At 44.0% G+C, this 18,371-nt stretch overlaps 1 protein-coding gene across 1 annotated transcript; it reads left to right on the forward strand.

Annotated features, from left to right (window-relative positions):
* The first annotated feature begins 3,347 nt into the window (after window positions 1–3,347).
* On the forward strand, window positions 3,348–18,336 carry sgpp2 (sphingosine-1-phosphate phosphatase 2). Its single transcript, XM_084558274.1, is given in 6 exon segments — window positions 3,348–3,546; window positions 3,549–3,796; window positions 5,741–5,902; window positions 11,880–12,059; window positions 15,848–15,937; window positions 17,193–18,336. Coding segments are annotated over 6 exon segments (1,299 nt in total). The 5' UTR covers window positions 3,348–3,473; the 3' UTR covers window positions 17,739–18,336.
* Window positions 18,337–18,371: the final 35 nt, after the last annotated feature.

Here is an 18,371-nt window from a genome sequence, read left to right on the forward strand (position 1 = left end):
TCACATTCTCCGGTGAACACAAAGGGAGCTGGCGGACAGATGCTGATGACGGTGCACGTCTCTCCTCCTCTCCCCCTCCTCTCCTCCCCTCTCATTGAAACGCCATCATCCCCGCAGATATTGTTGGCGTGTGTTTTTCTAATCCCCTCAACGTCCTTTATGGAGAGCGGCGAGCCTGCCGTCAGTCCGAACGATGCAAAAAAAAATAAAAAATAAATAAATTAGAAAGCTCTCCTTCCTTCTTCGGCTGTGTGGGAATAGATGATGTAATGGTGGTGAATCCGGTGCGAGGACTCATCCATCCAGAGCATCCCACAAAACACAGAGGCAGAGTGGGGGAGAGAGAGAAAGAGGGAGAGAGAGAGAGAGGCGTGTGGGCTTAAAGTCCCATTAAAGGGAGAGAGTGTGTTGTTGTTTTCAGTGCTGTGGTGTTCAGGCAGCATATGACAGCCATGCTCCATCACAATTACGTAGACCCATGACGGACAATAGGATGCGCTAATTTGGTCAACCGGGGGCGTCAGTCAGTTCTCTGTTTCCTGTAACAAAGAACATCAAAACTCACACAATGTACCGGAAAACAGTCACCGCATACAAGTGACACCTGACCATCACATCATATTCATTTAGATACTAGGGTAGAGTGGGGAAGGGTGCAACAGTTTTCTTGCATCTCCTTCAGTTTCCCAGAAATGTTTTGTTTTATTGGAAAGACCCTCTTTTGATGTATTAAATTCACATTTCCCACCTAACATGTGGACGTACTATAATATACACCAATCAGCCACAACATTAAAACCACTGACAGGAGAAGACCAGACCAGGCACCCCACCCCCACATAAAGACTGGCTGGGATCACTTTGCCACATGACAGGTGGAGTTCTTGCATTAAGCGACTATAAGGCGACTAAGACAAAGAAAATCAGTTCAAGCTGTTGGAAACACTCCTCATGTGATGTGTCCAGTCTTTGTCGGTTTAGACTAGTCGTTGGATTTAGCCTGAAGAGTCTGCAGCCATGCTGCAGGAACAATGTAGTTGGAGCTAACATACACACCATTAGTGCATTTCCAAATATTCCAAATTCATCGTGGGTCTTACACCAGTCAGGCATAACATTATGACCACTGACAGGGGAAGTAAATAACATTGACCATCTTGTGACAATACAATGTTCTGCTGAGAAACTTTTGGACCTGGCATTTGTGAGGCTGTTACATAGACATGTACCACCCACCTAGAGTTTAGGAACAACTCAAAAAACATAAAGAACAGCACAAGATATTGACTTGGCCTCCAAATTCTCTAGATCCCAAACTGATCAAGTATCTGTGGGATGATCCACAGAGGGCCCTCCCCTCAACCCATAGGACCCAAAGGCCCCCACTAACAACATTCTGTTGCCAGACACCACAGGACACCCTCAGAAGACCCATGTCCATTCTCTGATGAGTCACAACTGTTTTGGAGGCACAATGGAGACCTACACAATATTGGGAAGGTGGTCATAATGTTACACCTGATCGGTGTTTATTCCGGCTTTGCAAACTGTTGTCTATTGATGGTTTGTGTAAAACAATATTAGACCCACATCAAATTTGTAATAGTTAGAAATTACTAATGGTTTGTATGTTAGCTCTAAATACAGTGTTCCTACAAACCACATGAGGGTGGTCATAATGTTATGCCTGATCTTCTTCTTCTGTAACCGCTTGTTCCTGTGAAGGGTCTCAGGGTTTACTGGAGCCTATCCCAGCTGTCATCTGGCGAGAGGCGGGGTACACCCTGGACAGGTCGCCAGTCCACCGCAGGGCTAACACAGAGAGACAGACAACCATTCACACTCACATTCACACCTACGGCCAATTTAGAATCACTAATTAACATCGGTATAGGCTATGATGCAAGCTCTGCATAAATCTATTGCGGGAGTATAATTAACCTAACCAGCATGTCTTTGGACAGTGGGAGGAAGCCAGAGTACCCGGAAAGAACCCATGCAGACGCAGGGAGAACATGCAAAATCCACATAGAAAGGCCCATGAAGACAATTAGTGTTATTCATTTCACCTCTCAGTGGTCATAATGTGTTGGCTGATTGGTGTATAAACCATAACCAGTCAGCCCATAGATTCGAACCCGGGACCTTCTCGCTGTGAGGCATCAGTGCTAACCATCTCTCCACTGTGCCACGGTATGCTTGATCTGTGTATGATAAAATAGAATTAATACTTAAATTGACAAAGTGTAAAGCTGCAAATGACCCCATCATATGCAACATTCATTTGAATGTAATAAAACCATTCGCTAATATATCAAAAATCAAACTGAAACAAGGGCAACTGGACTTGTAGGGTTTCTTGAAGAGGTTTCGCAGATCATCCGAGTACCACCCAAGTTGGCCAGACCTACCTTGAGACTGGAGTCTCTGGCTGCTAATGGTTGATTAGAGTACCATTCACAGGGTCAAAACAAATTCATCCAACTACAGGTGAGTATCTGGTCATTACAGACTCTAGTCATATAAGACTCAGGTGGGCAACACCCACAGGTGATTTAAACTCCAGTTCCCTACTAGTCCTTTAGAACTGAAGAAGTTACTTGGATGAGCATTTTAGCAGTGTTATTTCAGAAGGATCCAGTCACATCAGATCACATGTATATACTTACACTGGTGTAGGCTATGATGCAAGCTCTGCATAAATCCATTGTGGGAGTATAAACTAAACCTGAGTGAAAAAACCCCCAAAAACAATAATTATAATAAATGTGAATGTATTAAGTTGACCTTTGTGCGGAATAATGTTTTCTGACATTTTATACAATGAACTATTTAATATCAGATGTATTGGTAATCAAAACAAGTGCAATGGGATTTTATGACCATGCCAAAATGTTTGGTTTGATTTCTGGTCATACATAAAAACTGATAAAAATTTGAAAAAAACAACTACACAACATATATGTCAATTCAAAAGTGGCTCAGATTAGATACTGATAAAGAGTCATTTCATAATACAAAGCTACAAGATGGAGGATGCTTTTTATTCTTCTTCATGTAGAAAGTTCTAACAAATGTGCAAAAAATCAAATGTAGACCACAATGTAATGGAATCTGTGGGCTGTAACATAACCAAAACAATGAAAAAGGTGACTTATGGTTTTGTGGACAAAGTAGGCCTAATGACAGTTTACGACAAAAGTCTCACAAAACGCCTCTGGGTTTTGGGTCTGTTCTGTTAGTTATATTTTAATATAAATTAACAGCTCCACAGATACAAATATATCCTCTTCCCTCTGCTATAAACATAAATACTTTATGGTGGCATATGAATAATAACAGTTTAAAGGTCGTACAAACTCATACTACAACTCAAGACTACCGGGTTTAGCGGCGTTGTAGCCCCGCCCCTCTGAGCACACCTGTACACACAGGAGCCGCACCTGTCCGCAGCTCTGTACCTTGTACTTGGGATGCGCCTTGTCCCGGCAGATCGACACTTTGCGTTACATTTCCGGCTCAGAAGCTCACACCAGCTGCATCTCCTTTGTCTCCTTTACCTGACACGCTGGAGCTCCTGACTTACCTCCATGACTCCGAGCTCGTGGCCCGGTTCCAGAGACGATGCGGGCTTTTCCTCGTCGAGTCCTCGCATCACAGCCGCAGCCACGGGACCCCAGCTGGGGCTGGAGCCCCGATCAAGGAGGATAAACCTCGTGGACAACCGAACGGAAGGTGGGACCAGCGTGACAAGAACTCCAACCATAAATACAAGGAGAATGGATGTGCTGCTGGTGTAAGTTCTTCACTTCCTATTCTGATAAATATATGAATGAAACATTAAACAGAGAAACTCAACTGTCCACTTGGCCAAGTTTATTTGACCAGAGATCAAATGTAAAATAATGAACGGGTTGTGCTCATTAGGCTTAAGCCTTATTTTAAAACAAGATGAATGAACTTTCTTAAACGTACGTTATGCAAACCCATGTGTGACAGGCTTTTCCCGTTTGTCTGGGTGTCTCCGTTCAACGATATTCATCTGCACAGAGATAAGTTGGGCTGGGCGGATGCAGTTTTATCTCGTCTTTTTCTGAGGTAGATGCAGACAAGTTACATTCAGCCTTTATAATTTAAGAACAGGTTATAGAGAAAATAGAACACTATTAAGTCATATTCAGTTGTTTAACATAAGGTGTGCTAAGTATGATAAACTGGAAATGCAGGGTTTGAAATAAGGGGGCAATTAAGACTAAGTCTGCTGAAAGAGGCACAGGTGCATTGTGGGATTTCCCCTTCATTTTAAGAGCATGAATAATGCCATAATAATGACTATCAGTGAGTGTCAGCCTCTTTAGTTGACCTATATTAACCTATATAGCTCTAGATTGAATAACTCGTTTGCATCATGTATAAATGATTAAATGGAATGTGTGAGAATTCACATCTAAACTGAAGGAAGGGTGTAGGAGCTACAGCTATTTTTATAAGTAGGCTTCTGAGCTGAAATGTAATTGGACAAATCCTTTTTTTTTTTTATGTACTTTGGGATTGTTACTGCTGGGTATGCACTGCACTTTATTCCTGCCTAGAATAACTCTGAATTACCATTGCTGATATTTATTCCTCTGTAATTATGATTTACCATTGTTGGTATTTAAAAGCTAATGTAAGACCTTCAAAATGGTCCCCTCTTTGCACTTGCTATAGCACTTTATATGAGTATTGCACTTTGGGCATTGGTACTTTACAGGAGAACAACAAATGCACTTATGCCCACTTTGTTTTATTTTTTTTTTAAATGAAACATTTTAATCGTAATCGTAAAATAAATATACTCAGAACAGGCAGATTGCTGATACCACCCATGTTGTTTTATCTCATACTTATCAGGAGCATGTGAATGTGTAGCATATATATGTATGACGTTTTTACTATGTGGCATTGTGTGTGCGCTGCGTAAGCCGTGTGGCAGTATATGTCGCGCGGTGTGCACAGTTCACATGGTATGTATATGTTGTGTGGTATTGTGTGCTGGTACTTGCACTCATTGTTTAACTCTGGGTTGAGTGTGTACATAAGGATATTTTACATGCATTTTGTTTTTATGTGGTGTCTATTATATGTTTTATGAAGGACTACAGATGGAAATTAGCTCCTGCTAAATCTGGTGCGCCCATCTTTTCTTTTTAAATTAAAAGGATTAATGTCGAGAATCTTTCGCAGGCAACGAATGGATGAAGTCTGGAGCCCATGAAGATCACTATGTAATTGGTTTCCTCCTTTGTGATGAGGCCTTTACTGAAGATGTCTTCAGTTGTTTGTTCATGGGTCTTTCTGGCTTTAGTTTTCCATGCAACTGAGTCAGCCATTGCAGAGTATTTCACCTCTTTACTTTCAAAAACTGCTGCATAGTCTGTTTTGGATCATTTCCGTCTGTGCTATGACTCACCGTCCATTCAGCTTTGCTTTTTCTGGCTGAATCTGAGCAGACAGTATGTTCCTATACACTTCAGAATTCATCCGGCTGCTTCAGTCACATAATCAATAGTCACCCAGTGGCACTGGCTACACTTTTCTTTATAGATGATGTTGTAGGCTTCGGATCACACGCTGTTTCATGCCTTGTCACCACTTCTTTCTGCTACAATTTGATCAGAGTTTCATCTGTCCAAAGAATGCTGTGTTTCCTAGTCTGATTCTAAGTTTTTTTTCTGTGCATCTTTGCTTATTATTGCAGGACTGCAACCAACCCCTGTACGAGGTGAGGAACCGCTTCCTGCACTTCCTCTTCCTGTTCTCGTCTGGCCTCGGTCACGAAATCTTCTACATCACCTGTCTGCCCTGGATTCACTGGAACCTGGACCCTTTCCTGTGCCGTCGCCTTGTCAACATTTGGACTGTAAGTCACGGCTAGAGAGAGAATCTGAGTGTGTGTGTGTGCGAGACTGACCACCTCAACCGCAGACAAACGCAAGTCTGATGTCCATCTCCTGCACAATGCCACCTCTCTTCTCGCTGCTGCTCCGTCTCCTTCTCTTCACCTTTCAACCTCCTTTCATCCCTCTCCCCCTTCCAGTGACCCGTCTCTGACACCACCAAGTCCATATATCCCCGGGCCTTAGGGGGCCACAGGGGCCATCGTGATCAGGGAGAGGCTACACATGAGGACACGTCAGTGGAAAAAGACTGCTAGGAACTCCCTTTAGATGTTTATTCTGACCGAATCCAGCACAGAGTCAGCCAGAGTCCCTGAAAACATGTCAAACGTGATCCCAGAAGGAGTCTACATGACATTTGCAGAGGATCACAGACTGAGACAGACGGCCGTATACCCTCACTCCTGCAGTGTGTGTGATAGGCAGTGTGTTTTTGTGCCCTTTGTGTCCCCGCCCCGAGCGCTTGGTGGGTGCCCTGTGTCTGAACCCCTTGTTTGGCCCCCCAGGGGAAGAGATACCATTCTTCTGGAATCCTGGCTGCACCATGCCCCTGCCTGAACTCCTTTCAAACACACACATAAACACCAACACACACACATGCTCGCACTCCCCATCTCGCCTGCTAAACACACTCATTGCCCTCCCTCTAGTTAGACATTACCAGCTTCACTCTGTGTTCTCCTCCCCCTGGTCCACCAGCAGTGTGTTTTATTGGCCTCATCAGCGCTTTGAGCTTTCTCTCTCGCTGGACCCGCCATTTGGTCTGTCAGCCCTCGGGGCACATCACTCTGCACTTCTAACTCCTCACAGCACCCTGCCATTGTGCTGCCCGAGTTATCTAAGGTTCATGAGGGGTTGCTCACTCTCTTTCTGCATTTCTGTCTCGCACACACAGTCGCAGTAGTGGCAGATCCTCACGCCAACATGACACGCACACACATACAATCAGCAGTGAAGGACAACATGTCCTCTGTTGGCTTTCCTTGCAGGGTGACTTTGGCCAACTTGCTATGTAGCAACTTTCATTAACCATATGGTCATGAATTACATTATAGAGTAGTAGTATTGTAGCGCAGTGTTATGCAAATTGTACGCCTACTGTGCTGTTTAGAATATCAAATCTCTAGTTGTGCTGTTACATAACAACAAAAAGGTCAAACTCTAAAAAGAAATGGAGTATGTTAGAAGTTTTCTTTCTGAATTCAGGACTACTGGTGTATACTATTGATGACTGACTATGGTCAACTTAAATGAGTCTTTCTATTCTCAGAAAACACAACTTTTTCATGAGGTTTTCATCAGTCTTGGACCAGCTCTTGCATCATCACCGATGAAAGCCCAACATCAGAAAATGTCTGTCTGGGACTAGAAAGACTTGCATGAATGGAATAAGATTAAAGATGGAGGAGGCATGCATCATGACAGTTGTGGCATTTATTGGCTCTGTTCCAGTCTGGGCCAGCTACTGCCGACAGTGGGCAGTCAAACATAGTATGTGTGAAATGTAAAAATTCTAATTGGATGCCTTCAGATTCAGTCATACAAATATTGTTTGATATTTGTGACTTCATCTGAGAAACAGATGGCAGGTTTTAAGTGTGTGTGCCACCCAATGGAGGAATGTGAATAAAAATATTTATAAAAGAAGAGGAGTTTTGGGAAATAGTACATGATAACACAAATGTACAGCTCACCCACAAACTGTTTTTTGGCTTTCACAGCACATAAAAACTGGTTGGCATCACTTTGCCACATGACAAGTGGAGTTCTTGTGGTCATTTACTAAGACGACTAAGAAAATCAGTTCAAGCTGTTGGAAACAGTCCTCGTGTGTTTTGTCCAGTCTTTGTCGGTTTAGACTAGTCGTTGGATTTAGCCTGAAGAGTCTGCAGCCATGCTAGCCGCTCTCTGAGGCTGCAGGAACAATATATACGGGGCTAACATACACACCATTAGTGCGTTTACAACCATTCCAAATTTGATGTTATATTGTTGTACACAACAGTTTGCAAAGCCAGAGTATACGCCAATCAGGCGTAACATTATGACCACTTTCCTTATATTGTGTAGGTCTCCCTTGTGCCTCTAAAACAGTTGTGATTCATCAGAGAATGGACATGGGCCTTCTGAGGGTGTCCCGTGGTGTCTGGCAACAGAATGTTGTTAGTGGGGGCCTTTGGGTCCTATGGGTTGAGGGGAGGGACCTCTGTGGATCATCCCACAGATACTTGATCAGTTTGGGATCTAGTGAATTTGGAGGCCAGGTTCCTAAACCGTTTTTGTGTGTGTGTCTGTGTCAGTGTCAGGCTGCATCCTGCTGGGGATGGCTGCTGTCATCAAAGAGTGTCATTACTGTACTATGGGGTGGGGGTGCCTGGTCTGGTCTAGGTGGGTGGTACATGTCTAAGTAACATCCACATGAATGTCAGGTCCAAAAGTTTCCCAGCAGAACTTTGAATTGTTACAAGATGGTCAATGTTATTTACTTCGCCTGTCGGTGGTTTTAATGTTATGGCTGATCGGTGTAGATGCACGCACAAAAGAAAAACACACCTGCTTTTACACAGTAGCCTTGGATATTAACTGGCTTTAGTAAATGTACAAATGTCTCCGCATTGAACACTTGTCCTGTAGGTGGTTGAAAGGATGAAAGACAAAGACTGCAAATTTGAATATTTTGTGTATGTAAATGTAGTCAGTGTTTGGATGCTCACAATGAAAATACTATCATGTTAATTTGCTGGGCCCCAGAGAGTTAAAATGCCTATTATACACATCAAGCTTTATTACTTGCTCCTAAGTGTATTATTAAAAGCTACAAGCTATTTTATGTACAATGCTTTATCCTAGACATTTTAGATTGCATGCACACATTTTACTGTGTGCAGAGATAAACAGAATCTAACCTATTGTCATTTGTTATTGCCAGATCTATTTGGATAACATTATTTTGCAGTATCTTGGAGGTCACTGGGCTGCTAGGCATTATGCAAAACTATGATCTTGTAGCGAGTCCAGCTATTTGTCACATCTCTGTGGAACAAGTCAAACATCATGTGTTTTTTCCTTACAAACAGTGACCTGTGAGATAGCCCCTCGTCTCTATACACACACACACACACACTCAGTCTCATCCACGTGTTGACAGATCAAAGTCCAAAGCTGCTCTAGCCTCAATCAGTATACCCATTCACGAGATCCCACACATTATGTGTGTTTCTTGACCTGTCTGTAACTCTTCCCTCACTGTGACCAGACTGTCCATGAGTCAGCCGCTTTTGATGCGACCGTTTCAAAGGCACCAGTGAGACACTGGAGCGATGGCTTTACTGGAGGCAGCTGAATGTGATGTTTGTGTTGATGGTGAGTGCCAGGGGCAGGGGTATCATATCATGCAAGCACTTGAACTGGAAGACAGATTCATTGTGAAGGCAAGGGGTGGGGTTGCAGTGTATGGTGTGCACACAGTATGGGCTGTTGTATGAATACACAGTCATGGTGGATGAATGGGGTCACATGTGCTAAATGGGTTTACCATTCCCTGTCCTTTTGATTATTGTCCACTTCCTGGCAACAATTACTATGACTGTGTGTAGGTCAGCTTGTGCGGATACCTAAATATCATATCAAATATTGTAATGATAAACTTTACATTCAGGCATGCTCAGAGTACAAGAAGACAGTTACTGTGGTGAAAATATTCATCCTGTTCTGTCTTATTTCTCGAGATTGTCAGACACTGTTGACCCTTGCTTGAAATGATGGATAACAAACAACTTATTTTTGAAGTCCTACTTTTGAATTTCCAGAATTAACAAATTGGCCTTTTAAAACACATAGAACACATTTTAATCCTCTGAAATTTAGCAATCTAATGCTCTAGTATTGTAGATAAAGTGGAGCAGGAAATCTGTTGTATGTCTGCATACGTTTGTGTAGTCTTAGTCTCAGTCAGTAGGCCTAACTCTTCGTTGGAGAACAAAGCAGGGTACTGTAACCTCTTAGTTTTTAATCATAAGGTGAATCTGCCAGGCTAAAAATGTTAGCATGTTAACCATAGCGTATATACTGTGTGAAGATGGATGTGACGTCCACCACTGGTTTCCTATAGAGCAGTTTTGAAACTCAGTGTGGTGGCGTGGGCTGTTGCCATCTTGGCGGTTCCTTACTCCACCTAACTCTGGGCTAATCCAAACATGTTTAGACAGCAAGCAACATGTGACAGCGCCCTTGTATCCATACTCTTAATTCTGGGTAACTTTAAGCCTTAAAACAAATTAAACTGGTGAGTTATATATAAAACTGTTCACTTGTAGAGTTGTTTTATGTTTTGCAATCGGAACAGATTGCGCAGATTGAGCGTGCCAGAGGTTGCAGCTTGATGTGAAGATGCTAAACTAAAATGGTGAATGATGTTGGCCATGTTAGCGTTTAGCCCAGAGCACTGCTTTGCCTACTGTAGCCACAGAGCTACCCTGGCCGCTTAGCCTTGTGACATTATATTAATCACGTGATAGAGCATGTTAATGAGCTTAGCTGTGCTACAGTTCTGGACTCTGAAGAGTACAATTTTTCCTTGTGGTTTCTACTTTCCTTGCTAAGCCCTTGGCTGAATGCTTTGCTAAGCTTTGCTTAGAAAATGAATGGATGCTTCACTGCACTGTGTCTTTAACAGAGATTTGAATGCCACGCATGTAATTATATTTCAATAATTGGTGCTGTGATTTAACAGGGAAGGCTTTTTCCTGTTCCAGCATGGCAATTCCTAATAACAGGTCTCTTAAGAAATGCTTTTGCCTGTTTATCATATAGAAACTAGGTCACTCAAATCCACGCAATACCTCTGTGTTAAACGCTGTCTCTTCATTATCCAACATCTGTGCCGAACAGCAATTTTGCTCTCGTGGTTGAAAGTGAGCAAAATTTTTCTTCCCTCTGTCTGCACTCATCAGCGAACACCTTAGTTTGGCAGTGAAATTAATTCACACCATCTTAGAATGACATTAGAATGGCAATATGTGGTGCCTTCATACTCATGTTCCCTCCCTCTCTATCTGTATCTCCATATCTCTGTACTAACAGCGGGTCAATAGGAGTACTTTTATATCTCATTTGCCATGGTAACAAGTGCGTCCTGATTACAGTGTCGGTGGAGACGGTAATAACGACCTCTCCGTTCTACCTCCCTTAAACACCTCCCTTAAACACACACATTAGGACCCTGCTCCTTCTCTGCCCTCGCCTCCCTGCTCCTCGCTAAGACAGCCATTCATTAAATATACAAGACGGAGCTTTAAATAAACCTGGAGCTGGAGCAGGCTGCCCCTCTCCGACGGCCGCTGGGGATCTCATGAAAGAGAATAGGCCGCTCATTTGGCAGGACACACACACACACACACACACACACAAATACCTATGCACCACCCACCGCACACACCCACACCTTGATACTGACTGTGTCATTGTGTCTCATTGTGCGCTCAGTCTCAGCCCACCATCTGAAGACGCCGCGTCAGCAAACTCTGCTTTCTTCAGTTCTCAGTTTCTTGTTGTAGATTTTGTTACTGTACATCTGCAGCATCTGCACTTTATACCAGGGTGGGGACACATTCTCATGCACTTTTTTTCTTTAATTCTTTTCTTCTGAGAGTGGGGTTGGTCATGTTTTATTTATGAAAGTATGTGGCTGGTTTCAAAGCTTACAGTCTAATCAGACTTTTACTACTTCCTCCTACTCTCATTGTTTCATTTTCCTCCTCCATCTCGAATTTCTGCTTCCGTGGCCATTACACCACAGTATTCTTCTGTTCCCCCCCTTTTTTTTAATGTCATGCATACATGATAAAATCGATACGGTATGAAGCAGACAGTAAGGTTCAGTGTTGCACCCGAAAGTTACCTCAGATCACAAGAAAAGGCTGTCCTCTCTTTCTCCTCTAGTTGGTGATGTACATTGGCCAGGTGATGAAGGACGTCCTGAAGCTGCCCCGTCCCGTCTCCCCACCCGTGGTCAAGCTGGAGACGCGCGTCGACGCCGAGTACGGACTGCCCTCCACCCACGCCATGGCCGCCACTGCCATCTCCTTCACGTTTTTGCTCAGCGCCCCCTCCAGAATTCAGGTGAGCACGGGCTCATAGCTGTAAAACACTTACAAAAAAAAAAAAGTTCTGTTAGCAGCTGTGAAGCGGTGCAAAGGTCACATCTAACAAATTAATCTACACTCAGGCTAGCTTTTCTGAGCTTTCAACCGCGTCCTCAGTCTCCATCGGAAAATGGAGCTGGTTCAGGTCCAGGAACGTGGTGCCAGCAGACTAAACTTTTCCCTGATGTGGTGAAAAATCAAACCTGCTAGATGGATTAACACAGTTTGGTGCAGTTGCCTTAAATTTTGTAACATTTGTGACACTGACATTATTGTGTCAACGTTGATAAGATGAGATAATCCTTTAATTTATCCCACACTTATGCTGTGCTTATAACCATCTATCAACCTCTAATGTACTAGTATGTTATGAATTTTTAGCCAACATTGGTGTCCTGGTTCGGCTGCGTCGGATGCAGCCTTTGTGAGCTCGGACCAACATGGAAGGTCATTTACACAACTTGTAAACTCGGACAGGGTCGTGAATAGAGGGGGTGTGTACTCGTGAACACTTAAACACAACACCAATTGAAGGCACCAAACAATTACTCCCTTGCACGCTTACAGTTTCTCTCACATTTTGACTTGTCACAGCAGGGAAGCATAGGTAATGATGACTCGGCGTCCCCGTAATCCATCACAATGAACCATCATGCACATAAGCAATAAGTGGAACGCCATCGTCAGTCTGTTGTTAAAAAACAGGTTACAGTGAGCAGTAAATTCAGATTGTGGAAACGTATCATTATTTCTGCGTCATCTGTGACAGCTGAACTGCAATTATTTCATGATTAAGATGCTGTGCACTGCATCATGGGGCTGCAATCACAGCTGCCTTTGACACGTTTTGTTTTTGTTGCATTGTAGAATAGTGGATCAAGTTGAAAAAAAAAACAAGCTGAAACAAGGTTAGCCGGACTTGTAGAGCTTCTTGAAGACGTTTCACCATTCATCTGAAAACCCAAACGGAAATCCCAACAACGACTGCACTTCCTGAGAAGGCTGAGGAAACCTGGCATGTCGGCCTAAATCCGCAGCAAATTTTACAGAAGTACGGTTGAGAGCGTCATCACTATCTCCCTCACGGTGTGGTTTTCGAACTGCGGGGCTCACCAACGTGTGATAAAAACAGCAGTTAATTTCCCAACATCATCAAGGACAAAACACACCCACAATGCAACCTCTTCACACTCCTGCCTTCGGGGAGACGCTACAGGAGTGTGAAGTCAAGGACAACTAGACACAAACAGTTTCTACCCTCAAGCTATCTCCTGAACAGTTCACACGCTGCCTCGCTTCCCCATCACTCCCACTGACTGCATCTGTAGCACAGCACACAAAGCACTCTTTAAACTTTTTAGTATTTAACTTAACAGATTTCTCTTGCATCTTGTTTTTACATTTTGTTCTTTGTAGGTTTTAAAGTGTTGTTAAACTGCTATTTTTACCGTGCATATGGCAATAATCACCTTGAATCTTGAATTTTGAAAACTGAGCAATGTATTTTACGCTGGTCAGTGCTGTGAGGAATGTATAGACTTTTACAGTATAAAGCAAAACAACGCATTCGTAAATGCATGGCTCAACACCAGAGAGTCAGCTCTTTGGGTCAGGATTCAGCTGTCCACCTCCACCCAAAGGACGAAGGACACTTCTTCGAGGACAACGACGTATACATTTTAGCCATTGCCATTGAGTGCTTTTAACACAGTCATGGTACATATACAGATCAGCCACAACATTAAAACCACTGACAGGAGAAGTAGATAACATTGACCATCTTGTGACAATTCAGTGTTCTGTTGGGAAACTTTTGGACCTGACATTCATGTGGATGTTGCTTAGACATGTACCACCCACCTAGACCAGACCAGGCACCCCCACCCCATAGCAATGACACTCCTTGATGGCAGCAGCCATCCCCAGCAGGATGCAGCCTGACACAGAGACCCACACAAAAACAGTTTAGGAACAACTCAGAAAAAGGTGAAAAACAGCACAAGGTGTTGACCTGGCCTCCAAATTCACTAGATCCCAAACTGATCAAGTATCTGTGGGATGCACTGGAACAAGCCTGATCCACAGAGGCCCCTCCCCTCAACCCATAGGACCCAAAGGTCCCCACTGACAACATTCTGTTGTCGGACACCAGAGGACACCCTCAGAAGGCCCATGTCCATTCTCTGATGAGTCACAACTGTTTTCAGCTGGAAGAAGCTACACCAGTGTGACATTCAGAAGCGGTGATAACAATTACTTGGGGATTCTTCTTGACTGCTAACAGTGACATCATTACTGGCTCCGTAATAGTCAGTCGTTTTACTGCTCATTAATTTGAAAAATGTTACTACCACCATTACTGACTGCAGATGATGTACTTCAGCCTCCATTAGAGCTAGGCGGCGTAGGCTAAGTGGATGTTGAAGTGTAATTCAGACACTCGGTATCTCATTAGATGTGCTATAAAGTTGCCATTGGATTTTATGGATTCCTTTGAAATTAGCCTGTTAAATTAGTCCAGGCAAACGAGCAGCTTCTCTTGAATCAAACTGTTAAAATGAGGTTGAAATCGAGGCACTGGGAGCCTGTGGACGGCTGCTCGGGATGAAGGGAGTGGCCCCGCTGTCCATCACGGGTCCTGACTGAGCCGTTGGACAATGGGCAGGGAGGGGCGGGGCCAGCAGTCACCATCAGTCACCATCAGCCACACCCGTCGAGCTGCTGTTTGGCCTTCTGATGGACTCGACTGAGTCAATGACTGTCAGGCCACATCTCCACCTCCCTCCTCCTCCTCCTCCTGACTCTTTATCTACTTCACTCCACTGCCAAGTCAATAAAACAGTCAGCGGCTCAATCATAGGCTGTCTTAATCAAGCGCCGTGTTTTAATGAAGAACCCAGTGAATGCTGAATCCTTCAGTTAGTGGTTTACGGCCTCTAGAGCTGTCAGACTGATTTGTGGTGAGATCATGTCGGCTGTCACGTTTTCTTGCGGTGCTCGTTCTCATGGTCGGGGAAGTCAGATCAAAAAACCCAGAGACATGTACAGTAGAGCACTTAACTGTGGTCTGAAATTCCTCAAGGAATGTCCTGAAAGAAAAGAGCATGCATAGCTATAGATGAGTAGCAGGCAGTTGCAAAGACTCCTGAATAGCCTCAAGGCCTCGGGGCAACTGTTCCCGAAGCAGGTCGGAGGTCACGACAGTCAATCACAGAGTGACCCCCTCCTGTCCCAGGCATCCTTTGTGGCCATTCATAAAAAAACCTCTTCATGAACTACTACTGAATAGGCTTCCAGCTGCAAAGGACAGGAAAAGACACAGGGAGGAGGAGAGGAAGGGGGACACAGGAGGGGAGGGCAGAGGAGGTGAATGAATACACGAGGCCTCTCCTCACTGTTATTGAAATGGAGGGGGGAAACAAAACCTGCCGTCGTAGGTAAAGGAGGGAGGGGACAGAAGATGGAGAGATAGTGGAGGAATAAAGGAGCAGTGAGGTGATGACAGGCGGTACGTCAACCAGGCAGACAAGACGGAGAGTGAGAGAGGAGTTAGACACCAAAATGAATGTGACTGACGAACGGATGATTTGAGGGCAAACCAACAGGAAAAAGCACCAAATGAAAACTGCTCTTGTGTTTTCCCCGAGGAAGGATTGTGCGTGACGACGTGTAAACAGCAAACTATCTGCTTTGGCAGATCTCATCTTTTACCCCTCAGTCAGGGAGTGCATCCTAATGGTAGAAGTGTGTGTTTGTGTATCTCAGTTCCAGTTCGAGGTGGGTCTGCTGATCGCAGTGACGCTGTCGTCCTTGGTGTGTCTGAGCCGCCTCTACACCGGCATGCACTCAGTTTTGGTGAGTTATTTCCTACACACACACACACACACATCTGAAATATGCTTATCTACTTACTTTCCAAAAGTTGTATAGTGAGATTCTTAGATGATCCCGTTATACCACTGCTTTAGCATCACCACTACCTTCTGTGACTGTAGTACACCAATCAGACGGAACATTAGACCAACAACTGGTGAACTGATAGATAGATAGATAGAGTCTTTATTGTCCTATAAAGGATATTCTTCTTCACACATCAATTCATTCCATAAAAGAAAGACAGCAGCATTTGATGTTAACATCACAGTCTCATACAAAAAATCACACATCACATATAACATATAACATATAATATGACACACCATACCCCCCCCCCCCCCCCCCCCCCCAGTTACCCTCCCTCCTCAACACAGTGCAAGCAAAAGTGGACAGTGCAGACAACATAAACACAAAAGAATAGAGGGGATGGATTATTGTCACTGGAGTTTGTTTAATGCAGTGATGGCTGAGGGTACAAAACTCTTCTTAAAGTGCGCTTTTATTTAACTGAATAGCACTGATTATCTCATTACAATGTAATGTTCCTCTGGGAAACCTAAGTCCTGGCGTTTGTGTGGATGTAACTTTGATACGTACCACCAAGCACACCCCCATGGCGATTGCATCCCAGTGCCGTAAGTATCCCAGACGTATCCGTGTGATGTAAAACAAAATATGATTCTTCAGACCAGGCCGTCTTCTTCCATTGCTCCACTGTTCTGATCTTCAGTTTCAATTAGAGCAGCTTTCAGCAGTGGACAGGGGTCAGCACGAGAACCCTGACTGGTCTGAGGCTACACAACCCCACGCAAAACAAGCTGTGGTGCGCTGTGCGTTCCAAGATCTCTCTATCCGAACCAGCATTAACCAGCATACCAGCATCAGTGAGCCTGTCGCAGGTTCACCACTAATCCTTCCTTAGACCACTTTTGATATGACCACTGCACTCCACAAGAGCTGCAGTTCTGGGGAAGCTCTGACCTTTCTTTCCATCACAATTTGGCTCTCATCAAAGTTGCTCAAATCTTTGCACTTGCCCATTTTTCCCACTTCTAACATCTACTTTGAGGACCAAATGTTCACTTGCTGGTGCCATGACAAGAAGACAATCAGTGTTATTCATTTCACCTCTCAGTGGTCATAATGTGTTGACTGATTGGTGTATAAACCATAACATTTTTTGTGAAATTTTGGAAGTGTTCATCATAAATCATTGTCCCTGTTCTTCTTTCAGGATGTGATCTGCGGCGCTTTGATCTCTGCTCTCCTCATATTCTTCACCTACCCTTACTGGGAATCCTTCGATCGCCTCCAGCTCACCAGCAGCATCTCCCCCGTTGTGGCTCTGCCGCTGCTCTTCTTCCTCAGCTACACGTACCCAGAGCTGGACCACTACACCACCACGCGGGGAGATACGACCACCATTCTGGGAGTCTGCGCCGGGTGCTCCGTTGGATACTGGGTGAACGAGCAGCTGGGGCAGACGTTCGAGCCTCAGGGGATGCTGCCTGTCCCCCTACCCGCACTCACGGCAAATGCACTGGCACTGGGAGCTACCCGCTTCCTCTTGGGGGTTGCAGCGCTGGTGGGAACTCGGCAGATAATGAAAACAGCAAGCCTGCATATATTGTATTCATGGTACAGGGTGCCAAAAAATGACAACACTGCCAGGAGGAGAAAAGAGATTGAAGTACCTTATAAGTTTACCACATACACAGCTATTGGACTTGTTAATTCTATATTAGTCAACAGAGTTTTCATTCTCCTGGGGCTGCTATGACATGTAAATGCAAGAGTGAATTACAGTACGAACAAAAACAAACCTCATATTTATTACAATGTGCATCAAATGATCTTGTTTTTTAATAATTTTATATAAGAGCTCTTGACAGGAATGATTCACAGATTCACAACAGTGGACCTGTGACTGACCTGAAACAGAGCTCAAAGAAAAATAAAATATTTTGCTCATAGCAAACAAGTATTTATGCCTTAATTCTGTTGGATTAGTTTTTGAATTGTGTGGTAAAGGTTGAAGGTGTTCCTCAGTGCAGCTTTTCATACCGAGCACACATGTGTCCTAGGTTCCCGTCACTCAGTCGTGTCAACGAACCCAACCTTAAACAGGACAAGTTCATACCAGTCATGGAAATCAAAGCAAAACCAGTTTAACTGAAACCTGGCAACTTCATTTGCAAACCACTTGTCTTCCTAACCTCCCTTCGCCAGAGCAGAGTTTGAAGGAATGCCGGAGCACCTGTCAAACTTCATTTACAAGACGCCCTGTTATCTGCACTGCTCGCTTTCAAAGGAGAGTCCACTGGCTGCAACAGTTTCCCTTTGAATTGCCAATAATGCATCAAATGTGGAAGTCTGCTCTCTACTTACCCAGTAATAAAAAAATGATTCAAAG

This window comes from Chelon labrosus, assembly GCF_963514085.1.
Source record: "Chelon labrosus genome assembly, chromosome: 13".
Lineage (NCBI taxonomy): Eukaryota > Metazoa > Chordata > Actinopteri > Mugiliformes > Mugilidae > Chelon > Chelon labrosus.